The following is a 15,516-nucleotide window of genomic DNA, read 5'->3' on the forward strand; positions in this document are numbered from 1 at the left end:
TTTAATGGTTAATGACAATTAACCTTTTGACTGTGTAATTTTTGTTAATTACCGTTCGGCCAATACTCCTAGGCATTTCTTGCAGCCAATCAATAAATAATATCCTAAAACATCTGGACGACCGAGCTTCACTCGGTTCTATTTTATTATATCACGTCTTTAGAAAAAAAAAACTTATAAATACAAGAACAAAAAAAAAAAACAAAACAAAAAATTAAAACTTAATTTCTGGCCGGGATTCGAAACCCTGACACCTGCTCTGTCTGCGAACATTAGACCGACCTCGTACGACTGAGCTAAGCGCAGCCGATGTGCGCGGGGCGAATTTAACGACCATATTTAACGTTTACTAACGCGAAAGAAAAACTCATTAAAACTCCATAATTCGCCGTTTTCCGGGACCTAAGGCTATGCTAGATCGATTTTCCAACCCCGAGAACCCCTACATAACAAATTTCAGCGAAGCTAATCTTCGGGTGGCCGTCCACCCGTGTGACAAATCTCAGCGCGCTAGGACCATTTTGAAATTTTTCAAAAAAAAAAGTCAGCCATATTGATTTTTTTAATGAAACTTTTTTCTACTTAAAACCCTGTATGACATTTGGTCGAGCAGCCCCGGCTACCTCTTACCGTTTAAAAGTTGCCATACAAAACAAAAGTGGCCAGTTTTCTCACATTTGTAGTATTTTTCAATTTCTTTTATTTCATTCCAATCAAGGCCTCTTGGAGATTCTACAACAAAAATTTGAGCACTCTACGACAAACTTGAAAAATCTTCAAAAAAAAGTCGGCCATTTTGAAAAAAAAAATGGCGGCGTCAAAAACTGCCCAGGGTGCGTAGCCGAATGGCAAAAACGCTCACGAAACGAAACGCTCGTAGATATCTATCTCTATCGCTCGTGCGTATTGGCGCGACAGAGCTAGACTAACTGGCGCGGCGTTTCGTTTTCGTTTGGCGTCGGAGATATGCCATTCGGCTACGCACGCAGGGTCCTCTATGACATTTTGGTCGAGCACCCCCCGGCTATCTCCTGCCGTTTGGCCAGACCGTTCAACATTTTTTTACCCGGAACCGGTAGACCGACGGTCGGATTTTTCCGGGGTCGCAAGATCAACCTCTATACTACCACAGCTACACCAAATACTGCCACCTGCAAAATCTCATGGCTATTTTTGGAAAAATGTCAGTCGGGTTGCAGCTTTATATTATATAGAAAAATAGAATAGAATATAGAATTGATAAATAAATGAATATACAAGAATTGCTCATTTAAAACTATATGATATTCTTAAAGAAAATATATAAGTTATATTTAACCAAATTAACATGCAAAGAATTAAGTTATTTTATTTCATCTTTGTTTAAACGACAGGTAGGATAGGATAAGATTGGCTTAATAGTAATTTGAGGAAAGATTTCGTTTAATTTTTATCAAAAAAACCGGCCAAGAGCGTGTCGGGCCACGCTCAGTGTAGGGTTCCGTAGTTTTTCGTATTTTTCTCAAAAACTACTGAACCTATCAAGTTCAAAACAATTTTCCTAGAAAGTCTTTATAAAAATTTTTTTTCATATTTTTTAAACATATGGTTCAAAAGTTAGAGGGGACGCACTTTTTTTTCCTTTAGGAGCGATTATTTCCGAAAATATTAATATTATCAAAAAACGATCTTAGTAAACCCTTATTCATTTTTAAATACCTATCCAACAATATATCACACGTTGGGGTTGGAATGAAAAATATCAGCCCCCACTTTACATGTAGGGGGGGGGGGGGTACCCTAACAAAACATTTTTTTCCATTTTTTATTTTTGCACTTTGTTGGCGTGATTGATATACATATTGGTACCAAATTTCAGCTTTCTAATGCTTACGGTTACTGAGATTATCCGCGGACGGACGGACGGACGGACAGACAGACATGGCGAAACTATAAGGGTTCCTAGTTGACTACGGAACCCTAAAAACACTACGTGACGTCACGCGAGGCAAGTCCATTGGGCGTTTAGTGTTTTGTATTCGATATCAGTTATATGACTTCACCACGTTAAATATTGCTGGTTATAAAAAGTACATCCTGTATTTTGCTTTATAATCCTGTATTTTCTACATATAAATTCCTCACCATTTTACGATATAATATGATCTCGTACCAACGTCGATCCCCACATGTACTTCAAAATAAAATATGAATAATCGGCGGCGCGTGTGTTAGCTCATTGAATTATATATATTTTATGTATGTGGATTCATATTGAAAGATAAGCGCTCAGCTACCTGCATAGTGAGTGACACGCTTAAATATAAGTCTAAAGTACTTAGATGATAAATCGCATTATTTTATTTGGCAGTAGTAGTAGTAGATTCCACGATGTATACTAAATTTATTATTTATAAATTAAATTATTTACTGACGCATGTGGAAAATAGGTATATTAAGTTAAAATTGTTACTCTAGTAGTCTTATCAAATACAACCCTTTCAGGCTTAGCATTAAATAGCGTGATGCGCACAGTTGAAATAAATTTTGGCGTTTTGTACACAACGTGCGGTTTGTAGAATGTCGAGAGAGGTCATTGCCCTTCCCCGCTGCCGCGCCACGGCCGCGCGGTCGGTATCATAATACCTACACTACCCGCGTCACTGCGCTCGCTTGACTTGATCGAACGCAAATATTAATACCGTATTATTTTTCGAAGCATTCTATTAAACTTACCCAAATTCACGTATCTTATTTATCTTGTCTTTTTAGTTAATAAGATAAGAACTCTAGTAACTTTAATATTTTTTTGGAATGGTAAAAACCTATTTTTGCTAAATTATCGCAAATTTTATCAAGCACTGGAGTAGGAAAACACAATTTCAGTTTATTGATATATTTAAAGGAGGCAATGCGACGTTTCTTATTTTTTTTAACATGAATATTTTTTTGTGTCTGTTTCGCTAGGTATGACAAATTGTCATATAGCACTCGAGTAAATTGACCCAAACTACGTATACACGCTAAAAATATCATTCTAAATGCAATACAGTTACATTTTTTCTCTCGAATATTTTTTTTACCACATTAGGTCAAATTAAAAATTATAACCACAAATTACCAAATTACTAAAAAAGCACCCTAGGAATGTGACCCAAAACGAAATGTTAAATTTATATGTTATCAATGTATTTATAAACGAAAACAAAATCGACTTTAATATTTTTTTAACTTAGGGCCCAAAATATAGCCAGCGCCGCAGGACTAAATGTCGTAGCCGGGCCGTTAGACCAATAGAGAACTTGACCACAGTATAAAACCAGTAATAACTCTTCTTACAAACTTCACGCCGCGCGGTGTGTCCCCCTCCCACCCCTCGCATGCGGCGAAAACATGCGAAACTGGTGATTATTGGGCTGGACAGTCGGGGCCGCGTTTGCGCGCTGTGTTGACGTGTTGAGTTCGGGAGAAAATGACGTCAGCACCGAAGACATATTTTCGTTACTGTAGTGTTTATGGGTGTATGGAAAGTTCTCAAAATGCGGAAATGTCATTCTTTAGAATTCCTAGACACCCAGAAAAGTAAGTGGTTGTTATATATTTGCAGTGTTAGGTACATTATTGCTTACGTAAATGGCGTAAAAGTGAGATTTAAAGCTAGAATGACACATTAAAATCAATAAGGATTTATCTGTAACGACATTTAGGTAGATGCTGCGATCTATCTAGCTCGAAAGTTTGGTACCTACTTAAATATTGTGCAAACATCTATTCAAACATTTTATGTAAATATGATTTCGTCAGTATTTAAGAAACAAATACGTACTTGAATCTTTATTAGATAAAAAGGTAGAAAGAGCGTTGGTACTAGCATAGCGCCATACACAGTTACTAATACGAGTAGGACAGTAGGTACCTACGTTTCTAGTTCAAACGAATCTTTTTTTTATTGTGATGGATTGGGTGTATTCTAGAGAAAACACATAAAATGAACACTTAAATTAACGCTTTTGCAATTATTGTTACACAATCTACTATTGCGCGTATGATAATATATTTATAATGATTTTTTGTATCTTCAATACTGACTAATGTGGTGTCATGACGTGGTATTGTTATACTAAAACCTACTTACAGTTAATAGTACCTATTAGATTTACAACAACTTACATTGTACGAAGTCGATTATAGTAACGTTGTACAACCCTGCGTGACCTTGCGCAGTAGTAACGACCGCGCCGCCGCTGCCGGAGATTAACTACTGATATATCCTTATACTGTGACTTGACTGTAGTTAAAATAAAATATTATAATTATCTGATGCTTTATTTCGTGTATGGTATCAAATATTTTATTTTAACTACAGTCAAGTTCCCTATTGGTCTAACGGCCCGGCTACGACATTGGCCAGAAAAACATGGACAGAAGTTATTTTTAAATCCAATTTCTATTTAATAAGCCAGGTAGAAATATATAATTATAAAGTAACTGAGTTGACCGTGACGTCACTCAAATCGATTTCATATAAATTCCATATTATCAAGTCATTCAAATTCGTTTTGACAGTTCTTAAAAAGAAGCTGATTTGACTAGGAGGCAAGTAGCCTATTAGAGATCTAAGATTTTCTTATCTTCACTTGCAATTTATTTTTATCCGATTTCTGTGGGATTTTCAGACGGAAAGGATTTTCTAGCACTTAAAGTATGAACTCAAGTTTTCAGTGTCGTATTGATCATAAGGATGGTATTCCGTACCTGCTGTTGCCATAGATACTCTGTCTCTCCGGGCCGAGCCACGCCGACCGTACCCTCCGGCATAGCGACGTGTACGGTCACCGGACCGGCACCGGCGCTCGCCGGACCTAAGCAGTCCGGACTGGCGGATAATGCTAGCTGATGTTCTGCTACGCTGAAGTTCCATCTATAAATAAACAAAAAGTTGCTTAGGGCCGGTTGCATCAAAACGTCTGTCACCGTTAAAGCGTTCGTTAAATTTTATTGTATGGGAAGTTCCATAGACGTCTGCTGCGTGGCGATGATGTGTCTGTCAAATGTGTTGATGCAACTGGCCCTTAAAGACACAAATCCAAAAATATACAAGTGAATTATTTTTCAATAGCCATGCGAAGTAAAATTTGGTTAGAACTTCAGAAACCAAATTCATAGGGTACGCTAGTAAGTGGCAGCGAATCTGCGTTACCACGGGACAAGCTAACACATAAAACAATTCCCCTAAGAAGCTATAAAATCCTCAGCACTTCCATAAAAAACGAACGAGTGCGCGATGTAGCATTCGGCCCGCAAATAACAACGCCATCTCTCGCACAATGAATTAAACTTCTCTTGCTTCTCCTGCTTAGAGCGTGGATGGAGCGCTCGCACTGCATTTGTATGACTCCAAGGAACTAGCACATGTCTCCCGGCAGTTAGTCGGTTACTGTTCGCTATAGCCTGCTGAACCACATTCGTAACTCACGCAAGTGTCAAACGGAAAAAACTTCAGCGCCTTATATACCCCGTAAAAACAAATGCGCGCGATGTAGGATTCGCTCCGCGCTTAACAGCGCCATCTCCCGTACGATTTATCAAAATCCACTTACTTCTCTTGGCCTGAGCGTGGGTCGAGCGCTCTCACTGTATTCGCGTGCCTTCGAAGAACTAAGACATGTCTTCCGGCGGCAGTTGCTTGCTGTTCGCTGCTGCAGCCTGAGGAACCACATTCATAGAGCACGCTGCCCGTTGTTGTGTCTATGCCTTGCCAGAGGGTTTCTTTTGCACCTGTAAAAATACATTTTTTATGACAATCTCTTCCTGTAAAATTGCCGGGTCTACCTACGAACGAGGCACGTAAAGAGACAAGATGCTCACGCGGCAAACGTCCAATATATTATTGTACAGTGAGATGCAAAAGTGCATGGCGGATTTATCAATTAATTCATTCATAACTTCTCCACGAAATTTCGCAGCTCACTGTAGATACCATTATTTTTTAAATTTACATTCAAAAGTAACAAACAGATCAAGCCTGAGCCCAGAGACGTTCCTCATTTTCTCAAGGATTAAATTTTGGGACCATGTAGAGTAGGGATGACGACTACATAAAAAAAGGCATTCTGTTTCGTCCGTCAGTTAGATCGTCCAAAAATACTGAACACGTAAACGTATGTTTCGCTTTTTCTAATTAATGAAAAAATACAAAGATATAGAGCATCTAAGTTCCGGAGTGGGGGCTTGTGACGTCACTTCTAAGTAAAAACTGTACCTAGGCGTGACGTCACGCGAAACTTCAACGCACTGTACTGTACCGTCGTCATTTTTCGTTTACGAGAAAAAAGAAAAAATACGTGTTTAAAATTCTTTGATAATCTAACTGACGGACTAATTAATTTTTTTTAGTCGTCTCGCCTGTTCGTATCGACGTTTAACGTCTGCATATTACCTAGTTCAGTCAGTAACTTGCCTTAAATTCTCAAGGCTGATTTTTATATGTGTGATAGAAAAGACAGTAAAGATTTGATAATAATCATTTCCTAACCATTTTCACCGTAAAATTGAGGAAGGTCTGGCAGCTCTGTACTCTTAGCTTATTCTATAAAAAACTATTATTATTTCTATATGTTGTGTTGTGTACATAAAGAAGGCAACACAACCTTGAACGTATTAACCGATATAAGGTTTTAACTCTCGTTTTACTATGAGGCCGATGAGTCACCGCGAACTTTTACTTCTCTTTGTCAATATCAGACTTAGTCATAGCCATAGCGCGTCTGAAAACGGGTTTAAACACGTACAATATGCCTTTTCACTTCAAAACGAACCATAATGGATAATTTTAAAGTGTAAATTACAATGCGTTTTAATAGAACTTGTTTTATTTTGTTTAGATAACGTTTTTGTGATTTAATTACACAATACCGTTCTGAATAATCATCTATAGACCGTCAACCAAATCTTGTCACTAGAAAAAGGCGGCAAATTTGAAAAATCGCGGGCTAGCAACACTAATAGTTTTGAAAATCGGTGGAAATTCGCGTGTCATTTGTATCTTATCTGTGGAAATCTCCAACGTACCAAAAAGAGAAATGACTAGCACATATCCGTCCCTTTTTAATACATTATCTAATTCGTAAGGAAGGAGGGAGCCCCTTGAAAAAAAAATATCTGTGGCTGTTCGACGTACATTGCTGGTTTTTGTTCGTTTCATAGGGATACCATACTTTAGTTTGATGTACATTGCTACTGCCAAAATTTGGTTGACAGGCTATAAATACGCGAAGTTATCAGGGAAACCTTAGTAAATCAATATTCCATTTCATTGGTATCAGATAATCTTCGTTAAGCTCTTAACCTTGAATATGGTTAATGCACTTAAAAAAAACAATTAGCGTTCGAGCAGACAAGGAAAGATTTTCAATACTTTGCTGATTGGCTGGGTATTATATTTGATTGTAGGTACTTAAATACCGACCGACGACGACCGGTCTGGCTTAGTCGGTAGTGACCCTGCCTGCTACGCCGCGGTCCTGGGTTCGAATCCCGGTAAGCATTTATTTGTGTGATGAGCACAGATATTTGTTCCTGAGTCATGGATGTTTTCCATGTATTTATCTATTTAAGTATGTATATCGGCGCTTAACACCCATAGTACAAGCTTTGCTTAGTGGGGCTGAGTTGGTCTGTACAAGGTGTTCCCAATATTTATTTATTTATTATTATTTGTATGTCTTTCCCTTCACGGAACAATGGTATTCCGGACCTTTGGGAGGCGTGCGCGGGGCCGAAGCCAACACGTAGAGGCCCTTTCGACACTTTAATGAAATGTAAGGGGTACACCGGGCGGATGTTGCCCTTGCCCGTATCATGGGACACACGCAGAGGCAACACCCGCCAGGGTGTAAGGACTATTTGAGAGTTAATGGAATCTAAAATGAACTGGTCTATTTTGATGAAAGTGATGGACTAAATACTGGGCTATGGATAAAAAAACCGGACGCCTGCCTAATAAAACGGTATCCAATTTTATTTCCGGCAGACGGTGACTCGTCCCCACAAGATGGGCCCCCACAAAAAGCGACATCCAAGATGGCTCAAGGGCAACACCGGTGTGAGAACTCAAGGGTGTCGAGAGGTGTACACCGCTTTCTGCCCAGTGGCTGTTAAGCCACTGCACCAACTCGCGTCTTATGCAAATTTTCACTTCCACCCCTGGGGCATGTAGCCCTAACGACTCCACTCTGGACGGCCAGCCAAGGCAAGCCAGAGGTAGAGAGTACTGTCCCACCCACCCGCCTTACGGGTAACAGAACTCCCCAGGAGCACTCGGGTACGTGGGGTCGCTGTTCCCCAACAGCTCGCCACAAGCTGCCCTGCGTTGACTGATTGCACTGGTAAAACCAATGGGCGATGGGGTCGTCACATCCCTACGCCTTATTGTATTTATTATATTTTCCTACCACGTCCTTAAACCTTATCTTCGTAGTATCTCTCATTCTAGCAGATAGTTTCGATCTTAGACTGCAAGTATTGGAAACTATTGGAAATCATCATCCTCCTTGCGTTATCCCGGCATTTGCCACGGCTCATGGGAGCCTAGGGTCCACTTTTGACAACTAATCTCAAGGTTTTTTACAAAAGCGACTGCCAACTGACCTTCCAACCCGAAAAGTAACTAGGCCTTATTGAGATTAGTCCGGTTTCCTCAATATGTTTTCCGTCACCGAAAAGCGACTGGCAAAAATATCAAATGACATTTCGCACAATACGTGTAAGTTCCGAATTAACCTAATCACAAAAAAAATAAAAAAAAAACCCGACATAGTGGACCGATTTTCATGAAACATGGCTAAGAAAACTCCCGACTAATTCAGCTTTCAAACAAACAAAACTAAATCTAAGTCGGTTCATCCGTTCGTGAGCTATGATGCCACAAACAGACAGACAGACAAACATACAGACAGAGACAGACACGTCAAACTTATAACACCCCGTCGTTTTTGCGTCGGGGTTAAAAACTCATTGCTACGAGCCGGGATTCGAACCCGCGACCTCAGGATTGGAAGTCGCACGCTCTTACCTCAAGACCACCAGCACTTCCATTGAAACTATTGCAAATGCGACCGTGATTTTCTCTCTCACGATTGTGTAACATAGCATGTTCAGGTGTGTTCGATTCATAAACAAAGCAAAGAACTGCAGATGAGTAAACATTTGAGGTCGACTTAGTGACGTGAGCATAAATTGCCATAGACCTATTAGTGTTGACTTATTTCCCTCTAATAAAGGCCGCGAACTTGATGCACACATATGCTCACGCTTGTATATTCACGCTTGTATTACCATATGGGGTAAGCAGAGTACATGAAACTTAAAACGTGGAAAATGTCTGCCTTGGGTGAGACGTCAGACTTGAGCTCACGGCTTCTGGATCGATACTCCAGCACTCTGCTAACCAAGGACGCTATTTAACAGCTATGTGTCCCATTGACCTAAGTAGTGGAAAATTTCGCTGGCGTGGTTGGGGTCATGGTTGCTCACTGGGCAGACCACTGGAGTATCATCGGTCAAGAGGTCGTGAGTTCAAGTCTCATGTCTCATCTGGACTAGTTACAATTGACCCCCAGTCGTGATTTGCCCTGCTGTACCTTACTACAATTTCTGTTGTCTCCTAACAAGTTTATCAGTTATTTCACACAACCTGTTCACATTTGATAAACAATTAAAAAGTTAAAAACTCATGCGAGATTACACTTATCAATAGGCTATGATAAGAAATAGTACCTACTCCCAAACAAATGTGACTTGTTGAAGATATGGCGCGTTGTATGTTGTACCAAAACATAGAAACAATTCTAAAATGAACATTAAACTGACGAGTAACACCATAATTTAAAATTTAAAAAAATACACTGAAAATACATAAAGTAATAATTAGGTAAACCAAAAAGTGATTCAATGTAAGTGAACAATATCACGTAAGAATCCTGTTGCCTTATACAAGTAACACACATAATTAAAATTTAAAATGTAAGTGCCAATATGACGAAATTCTGCATGAATAAAATTAATGTATAGTCAATCAATTGGAACCCTAGGCCACTATAGAACTATGTCACAGTGACTTTATAAATCAGATTGTAAGAAATCTCTTATTGCTTGTCATTTTGACATGGTTGTAGAGTGGCCTAGGGTTCCAATTGGTTGACTGTACATATTATCTGATGTGCATAAGTGATGTGGTATGGATGGAGACAGTAGCATTTTCTTAAATAGTAGTAAAATTTGAAACAATTGTCAAGACAAGATACCTAAATCATATACATACATAAAATCCATGCCTATCACAGTAAGGAGTAATAATCTCTCGCAAAGCATTTCTAAAGTCCATGTAGTAAATAAAACCGGCCAAGAGCGTGACGGGCCCCGCTCAGTGTAGGGTTCCGTAGTTTTCCTTATTTTTCTCAAAAACTACTAAACCTATCAAGTCCAAAACAATTTTCCTAGAAAGTCTTTATAAAGTTCTACTTTTGTGATTTTTTTCATAATTTTTAAATATATGGTTCAAAAGTTAGAGGGGGGGGGACGCACTTTTTTTTCCTTTAGGAGCGATTATTTCCGAAACTATTAATATTATCAAAAAACGATCTTAGTAAACCCTTATTCATTTTTAAATACCTATCCAACAATATATCACACGTTGGGGTTGGAATGAAAAAAAATATCAGCCCCCACTTTACATGTAGGGGGGGTACCCTAATAAAACATTTTTTTCCATTTTTTATTTTTGCACTTTGTTGCGTAATAGATATACATATTGGTACCAAATTTCAGCTTTCTAGTGCTAACGGTGACTGATTACCCGCAGACGGACGGACGGACAGACAGACATGGCGAAACTATAAGGGTTCCTAGTTGACTACGGAACCTAAAAATGCAATACTATGCAAATAAGATAGTCTTTTTTTAAATATTGCCATCTACTTTACATATTTTGTAAAAACAGTAGTTACTTACCAGCTATGACTAAGTCTTCAGAGTACTTGAAAGAGGATGACAAAAGCTGGTCTGCATCAAAAGGTAAGGGCTCAATGTTGTCTCCGCTGAGGCTGTAAAGGGTTCCTCGGAGAGATGGGACCAGGCGCACCCACTTGCCTCCTGCTGTGAGCTAAAAAGATTATAGCTCTTTAGTTTAGTGCAATTATTAATACCTATTCCACATTGTATGGTTAGCTTATGATACAATTTTGACAATCTAATTGCTAACACTTTTTTAATGCACTTTGTGGGTTGTGGAAATTATACCCAACATACCTTTGAAACTAGAAAAATAACTTTATTGTTTGATGATTAATTTATCTTCTAATATCTAACATATTTATGGAAATTTGCTAATAATCTGAAACATCACTCTGTAAGAAATCAATATTATATAGTTTTATTTTAGGAGGCCTTTGCCCAGCAGTGGGACACCATGTAGGCTATTAATTAATATAAAGTTTTAAATGTAAATTATAAAACTCTAAACATACAACGGAGATGCAAGAGAAGAATACAACAATTTCAAAAAAATGCTGTACTTGTATTACTTGTGCATCAAGGTCCCATAGTTACACAATACACAAGGGAACTAAAAGTAGGCAAAATAAATCCAAATTATGAAAAAGCAAAGCTAAATTCTATTTAAAAAGTATTCCTTACTTCAACATGATGTAGATTAGAGGACAGAAGGGGTTGAGTCTCAATTTCCCAAGCCTTGGTACCGTCCGCTGTTGAGAATGCTGTCAGCTTGCCATCTAAAGTGCTCACTATCATTAAGCTGAAATAGGGCTCAGACGAGTCAAGTAATTGAAGTTGTTATGTCAAAAATGTAATTAAAACTAAATAGTGACATATAGATATAAGACATGCGTCTGCTGCTATTGTGATGTATAAAGCAAACAATGTGTAAAAAACAACAAATGCTATTTTTCTTAAGTGTGGTGGATAAAATACTTTTCATGTAAGATCACACATTATATTCAGAGAGATATATAATTAAGTTAGCTGTTGCTGCTATAATGATACTAAAGCAATTCTAAGAAGAATTCATTGAAGTAAACACAAATAAAATAAATCCAAGTTTGTTTACAAAATTTGAGCAGTTATTTCTGCAGTTATTTATAAATCAGTACAGGCCTGAACATGAATGGGAGTAGACATATTAAGCAAATAGATGATACTTACTCATTTTTGTCTGTATTTACATTGTGAGGGTTACAAAACGGTAATTCATGAACAGTTTCTTCGGCTCGATATGAACTTACAATGCATGTAAGAACAAATGCGGTCTTCAAAGCTATAACCTTCCAATACCATTCCGACATTTTACTAGCGTAAAATTATTTTCGGACATTTCAAACTGAAAAGTTAGTTATTTTTTTATTATTACGAAACTTTCAATAATATTACGGCTCTCGCTCCAAGGCTCTCTCAAAAACTATGTCCTATCCTATCTTCACTGGACGAAAATACATCAAAATCTATTCTATTTTGAGGTAAACGAACCAATCAGTATCAAGTTTAGCTTGTTGTGATTGGATAAAATGAAGTTTGACATATCAACGGATGTCGAAAAAAACACTCAAAGGCTAGTCCGGGCACGTCCACGTAATTGACGTCAACTGTCATTAGAGTATCCAAAAGCAAGCAAAAAGCGCTTGAATCGCCATTTCTTTAATTCTGAAATTGCGCTCTTACTACCTTGCGTTAAGAATTAAATTACAACCGCTACTAAATGAAGTATAGCGAAAAATGATTGAAATTCTAACACAGGAAATAGACAAACGACAAATCGTTCAGGAATACTTCTATTGTAAGGGAAGGTATGAAATTACAGACATTATTTTGAAATACATAGATTGGAATATGACAAAATTTATGGATAAAATATTGTCAGATAGTGGCAAATGAAACCAGATAGTATGATACATTTAAATTATTTTGGTAAAGAATAATCGATTAAGAACTATGTACATTTGTTTATGACACATACATTTTAGAACGTAAATATTTTGACACTCAAGTTGTACGTTTTCCACGCTCGACTATTTTTGTGCAGATTTGTAATCATTATTGTTTTGGGAGCCACGAGGACCGGTGCCTTAAAAAACAGCTGGCCAGTCCTATTTTGCCTTTTGCGACTACCTACATAAAAAGTAACGGACTTTCCATTTGAATCTCGAAGGTTCCTCGGCGTATCAAGATGACTCTGGGGCCATACAACAGACACCAATCTGATAGGAAAAAGTAAGAGTTGTTTTAAATATCTTAAATGGTTTAGTGTAGTTTGATAGTTTTTCCAGGTATTAACATATTTTTTATTGTAGGCAAGCTGCCTTGGCCGCGGCATTTCCTCAAGGAATCAAATGCCAGAAGTGCCTCGAGTTTGGTCACTGGAGTTACGAGTGCAAAGGAAAACGCAAGATTCTCGTTCGCCCGTCGCGTACCCAGGTTCTTAAGAAGAACTTGAAGGCTAAGGAAGCTAAAGAGGAACCACAGTGCAGGTAAGAGGCAATTTGTTGGCAATAGTGTTTCTCAGGTACAACCACCTCTCTTCTATTGTTCTATTTATAAGTAATAGTTATGTATCACAAATCACTTATATTTAATGCAATTTTTAAGAAGTTTTTTGGTTTAAATTTAAATCTGATGTAAATTTAAAACTACCTTCAGGTTTTAATGAGATGTAACTAAATTTAAAAAAAAGCTTTCATACAGTGTTAGTTATCATGATAATTGTTGTTGAAATAATGTTTATATCAATTAATGTGCTTGTTCTTGTTTTTGGTCAACTCTTTAAGGATACAGGTTTTCCAGGAAAATGAGTTTTGTCTGCACACTTTCATACTTTTGTTTTTTCCTAATTTATTCAATGTTATTTTTTGTCAACAGTGGTGGTAGTTGCAAAATTCCAAGTAAGAAAAAGAAGCGCAATGACTCCAGCTGCTCCGACTGTTCCGACAGCTCCTCAGACAACTCCGACTCCTCCAGTTCCAGCTCTAGTTCCTCCGACAGTGACAGCAGCAGCGACTCAGAGAGTGACAGCGACAGCAGCAACTCGGGCTCAGGGAGTGATTAATAATTAGGCTCACGGTAATTGTAGCACCTTCTCACAGTAATGTTTTTATTTTTGTTATTTGCCTTAAATTCCTTTATCAGTCAGATTGCAGGTGTGCAGTGTCAATTTTCTGTAGGTTAAATGTTTCTATGCCAAACTATTAGATATTTACATCTTCCAAGAAAGGTAGATAGGAAGTTAGTCACTTGTTTTTGATGTTTAGATTAGATAAAGAGTCAAAATGTAGACAACAGAAATTTAATACTGTAGAAAATTAAGGACTTAAATAATGATGATGCATATTATAACCACCGTACTTGGAACTAACTTTAATAGATGATATGTAAAGCCTTCCAGGCAGGCAAGCATGGTCGCGCGATAAATGATAAAACATCAGGCCGTCCCTATCGAACTTACAAATAGTGCGATAGGGACGGCCTGATGTTTTACCATTTATACCATACTTGCCTGGCGTAACACCATAAACACTTACTGTGAGATAGGAGGTTTAGCAGTAACAATGCTGGTCATTTTATTTAAAGATTAATTTTTTTTTTATATAAGGAGGTTTAGATAATGCTTCTTCCTGGCATCAGCCCATTCTCATGCCAGCCAGTGCTAGAATTAAAATAAAACAAATATACATATTGATGCCAGTAAGTTAAGTACTTCTTGCATCTGAGCTGTCCTGCCAGTAACTGGTATTGTCTAAATCCCCTCGATTGATAACTTTTTGTGTGATTTGATTTTTATTTAATACTTTACAATGCTAGATTTAGGTTTTATGAATGTGTAGTTTCTTACTTGTGATGTCTGTTACCATTGCTAATAAACAATTAAATTGTGACTTCAGTTGGTTTGTGTAATAAATATTGTTGAAACATTGTAATTTGTTTATTGGTGATGAGGGTAATTTTATAAAAAGGATTTTAACTTATTAGAATATATAAGATACTATGTTAGGTCACCGGAGATATTTGCATGGGTAATTTTGCAGTTTTTGAAGAGGTCAAAGGCCAAACTGTTTAGATATTTGAAAGGTACAGAAGTTGATGGTGTATGGAATTACCCATGTAAATTTTAGACGGATTTATAGCAGTTTATACTCTTTGCGTCTGATGGAGATCTATGCTGGCGTAGGATACGATAGAATTAAAATATAATCTTATTTTCTGTGTTGTTAGCTCGGACCACACCGAGCTAGGCAATTTCCTCTCGCGGCAAACATCATGTTTGAAACATGCTATGTAGACAGACACATTTCCTCGCTCTATGTGGACCTGGCTATTCTGTACCTATCAAACTAAGTTAAGGTTTTACAATACTACTCATGACATGTAATGTTAGTGTACTATTGTTTCCATGCTTTGTACTATACTTGCAGTGACGTAAGATAGCAGTAGTATCGCCAAGTAGAGTACATGTTTAGAATATCTGACTTATAA

The 15,516-nt window shown here is 37.7% G+C and overlaps 2 protein-coding genes across 2 annotated transcripts in view; one reads left to right on the forward strand and one right to left on the reverse strand.

Annotated features, from left to right (window-relative positions):
• LOC125225607 (eukaryotic translation initiation factor 2-alpha kinase-like) overlaps positions 1-12,336 on the reverse strand; it is a 40,823-nt gene extending 28,487 nt beyond the window's left edge. Inside the window, 5 exon segments of the mRNA XM_048129395.1 lie at positions 4,735-4,900; positions 5,580-5,757; positions 10,990-11,140; positions 11,674-11,768; positions 12,199-12,336. Coding sequence (XP_047985352.1) covers positions 4,735-4,900; positions 5,580-5,757; positions 10,990-11,140; positions 11,674-11,768; positions 12,199-12,202 — 594 coding nt within the window. The 5' untranslated portion in view covers positions 12,203-12,336.
• A 694-nt stretch (positions 12,337-13,030) lies between these two features.
• On the forward strand, positions 13,031-15,508 carry LOC125226171 (zinc finger CCHC domain-containing protein 10-like). Its single transcript, XM_048130087.1, has 3 exons — positions 13,031-13,260; positions 13,341-13,517; positions 13,906-15,508. The coding sequence occupies exons 1-3, from the start codon at positions 13,217-13,219 to the stop codon at positions 14,090-14,092; spliced, it is 408 nt and encodes a 135-aa protein (XP_047986044.1). The 5' UTR covers positions 13,031-13,216; the 3' UTR covers positions 14,093-15,508.
• Positions 15,509-15,516: the final 8 nt, after the last annotated feature.

The sequence above is a fragment of the Leguminivora glycinivorella genome, chromosome 1 (genome assembly GCF_023078275.1).
Source record: "Leguminivora glycinivorella isolate SPB_JAAS2020 chromosome 1, LegGlyc_1.1, whole genome shotgun sequence".
NCBI classification, from domain to species: domain Eukaryota; kingdom Metazoa; phylum Arthropoda; class Insecta; order Lepidoptera; family Tortricidae; genus Leguminivora; species Leguminivora glycinivorella.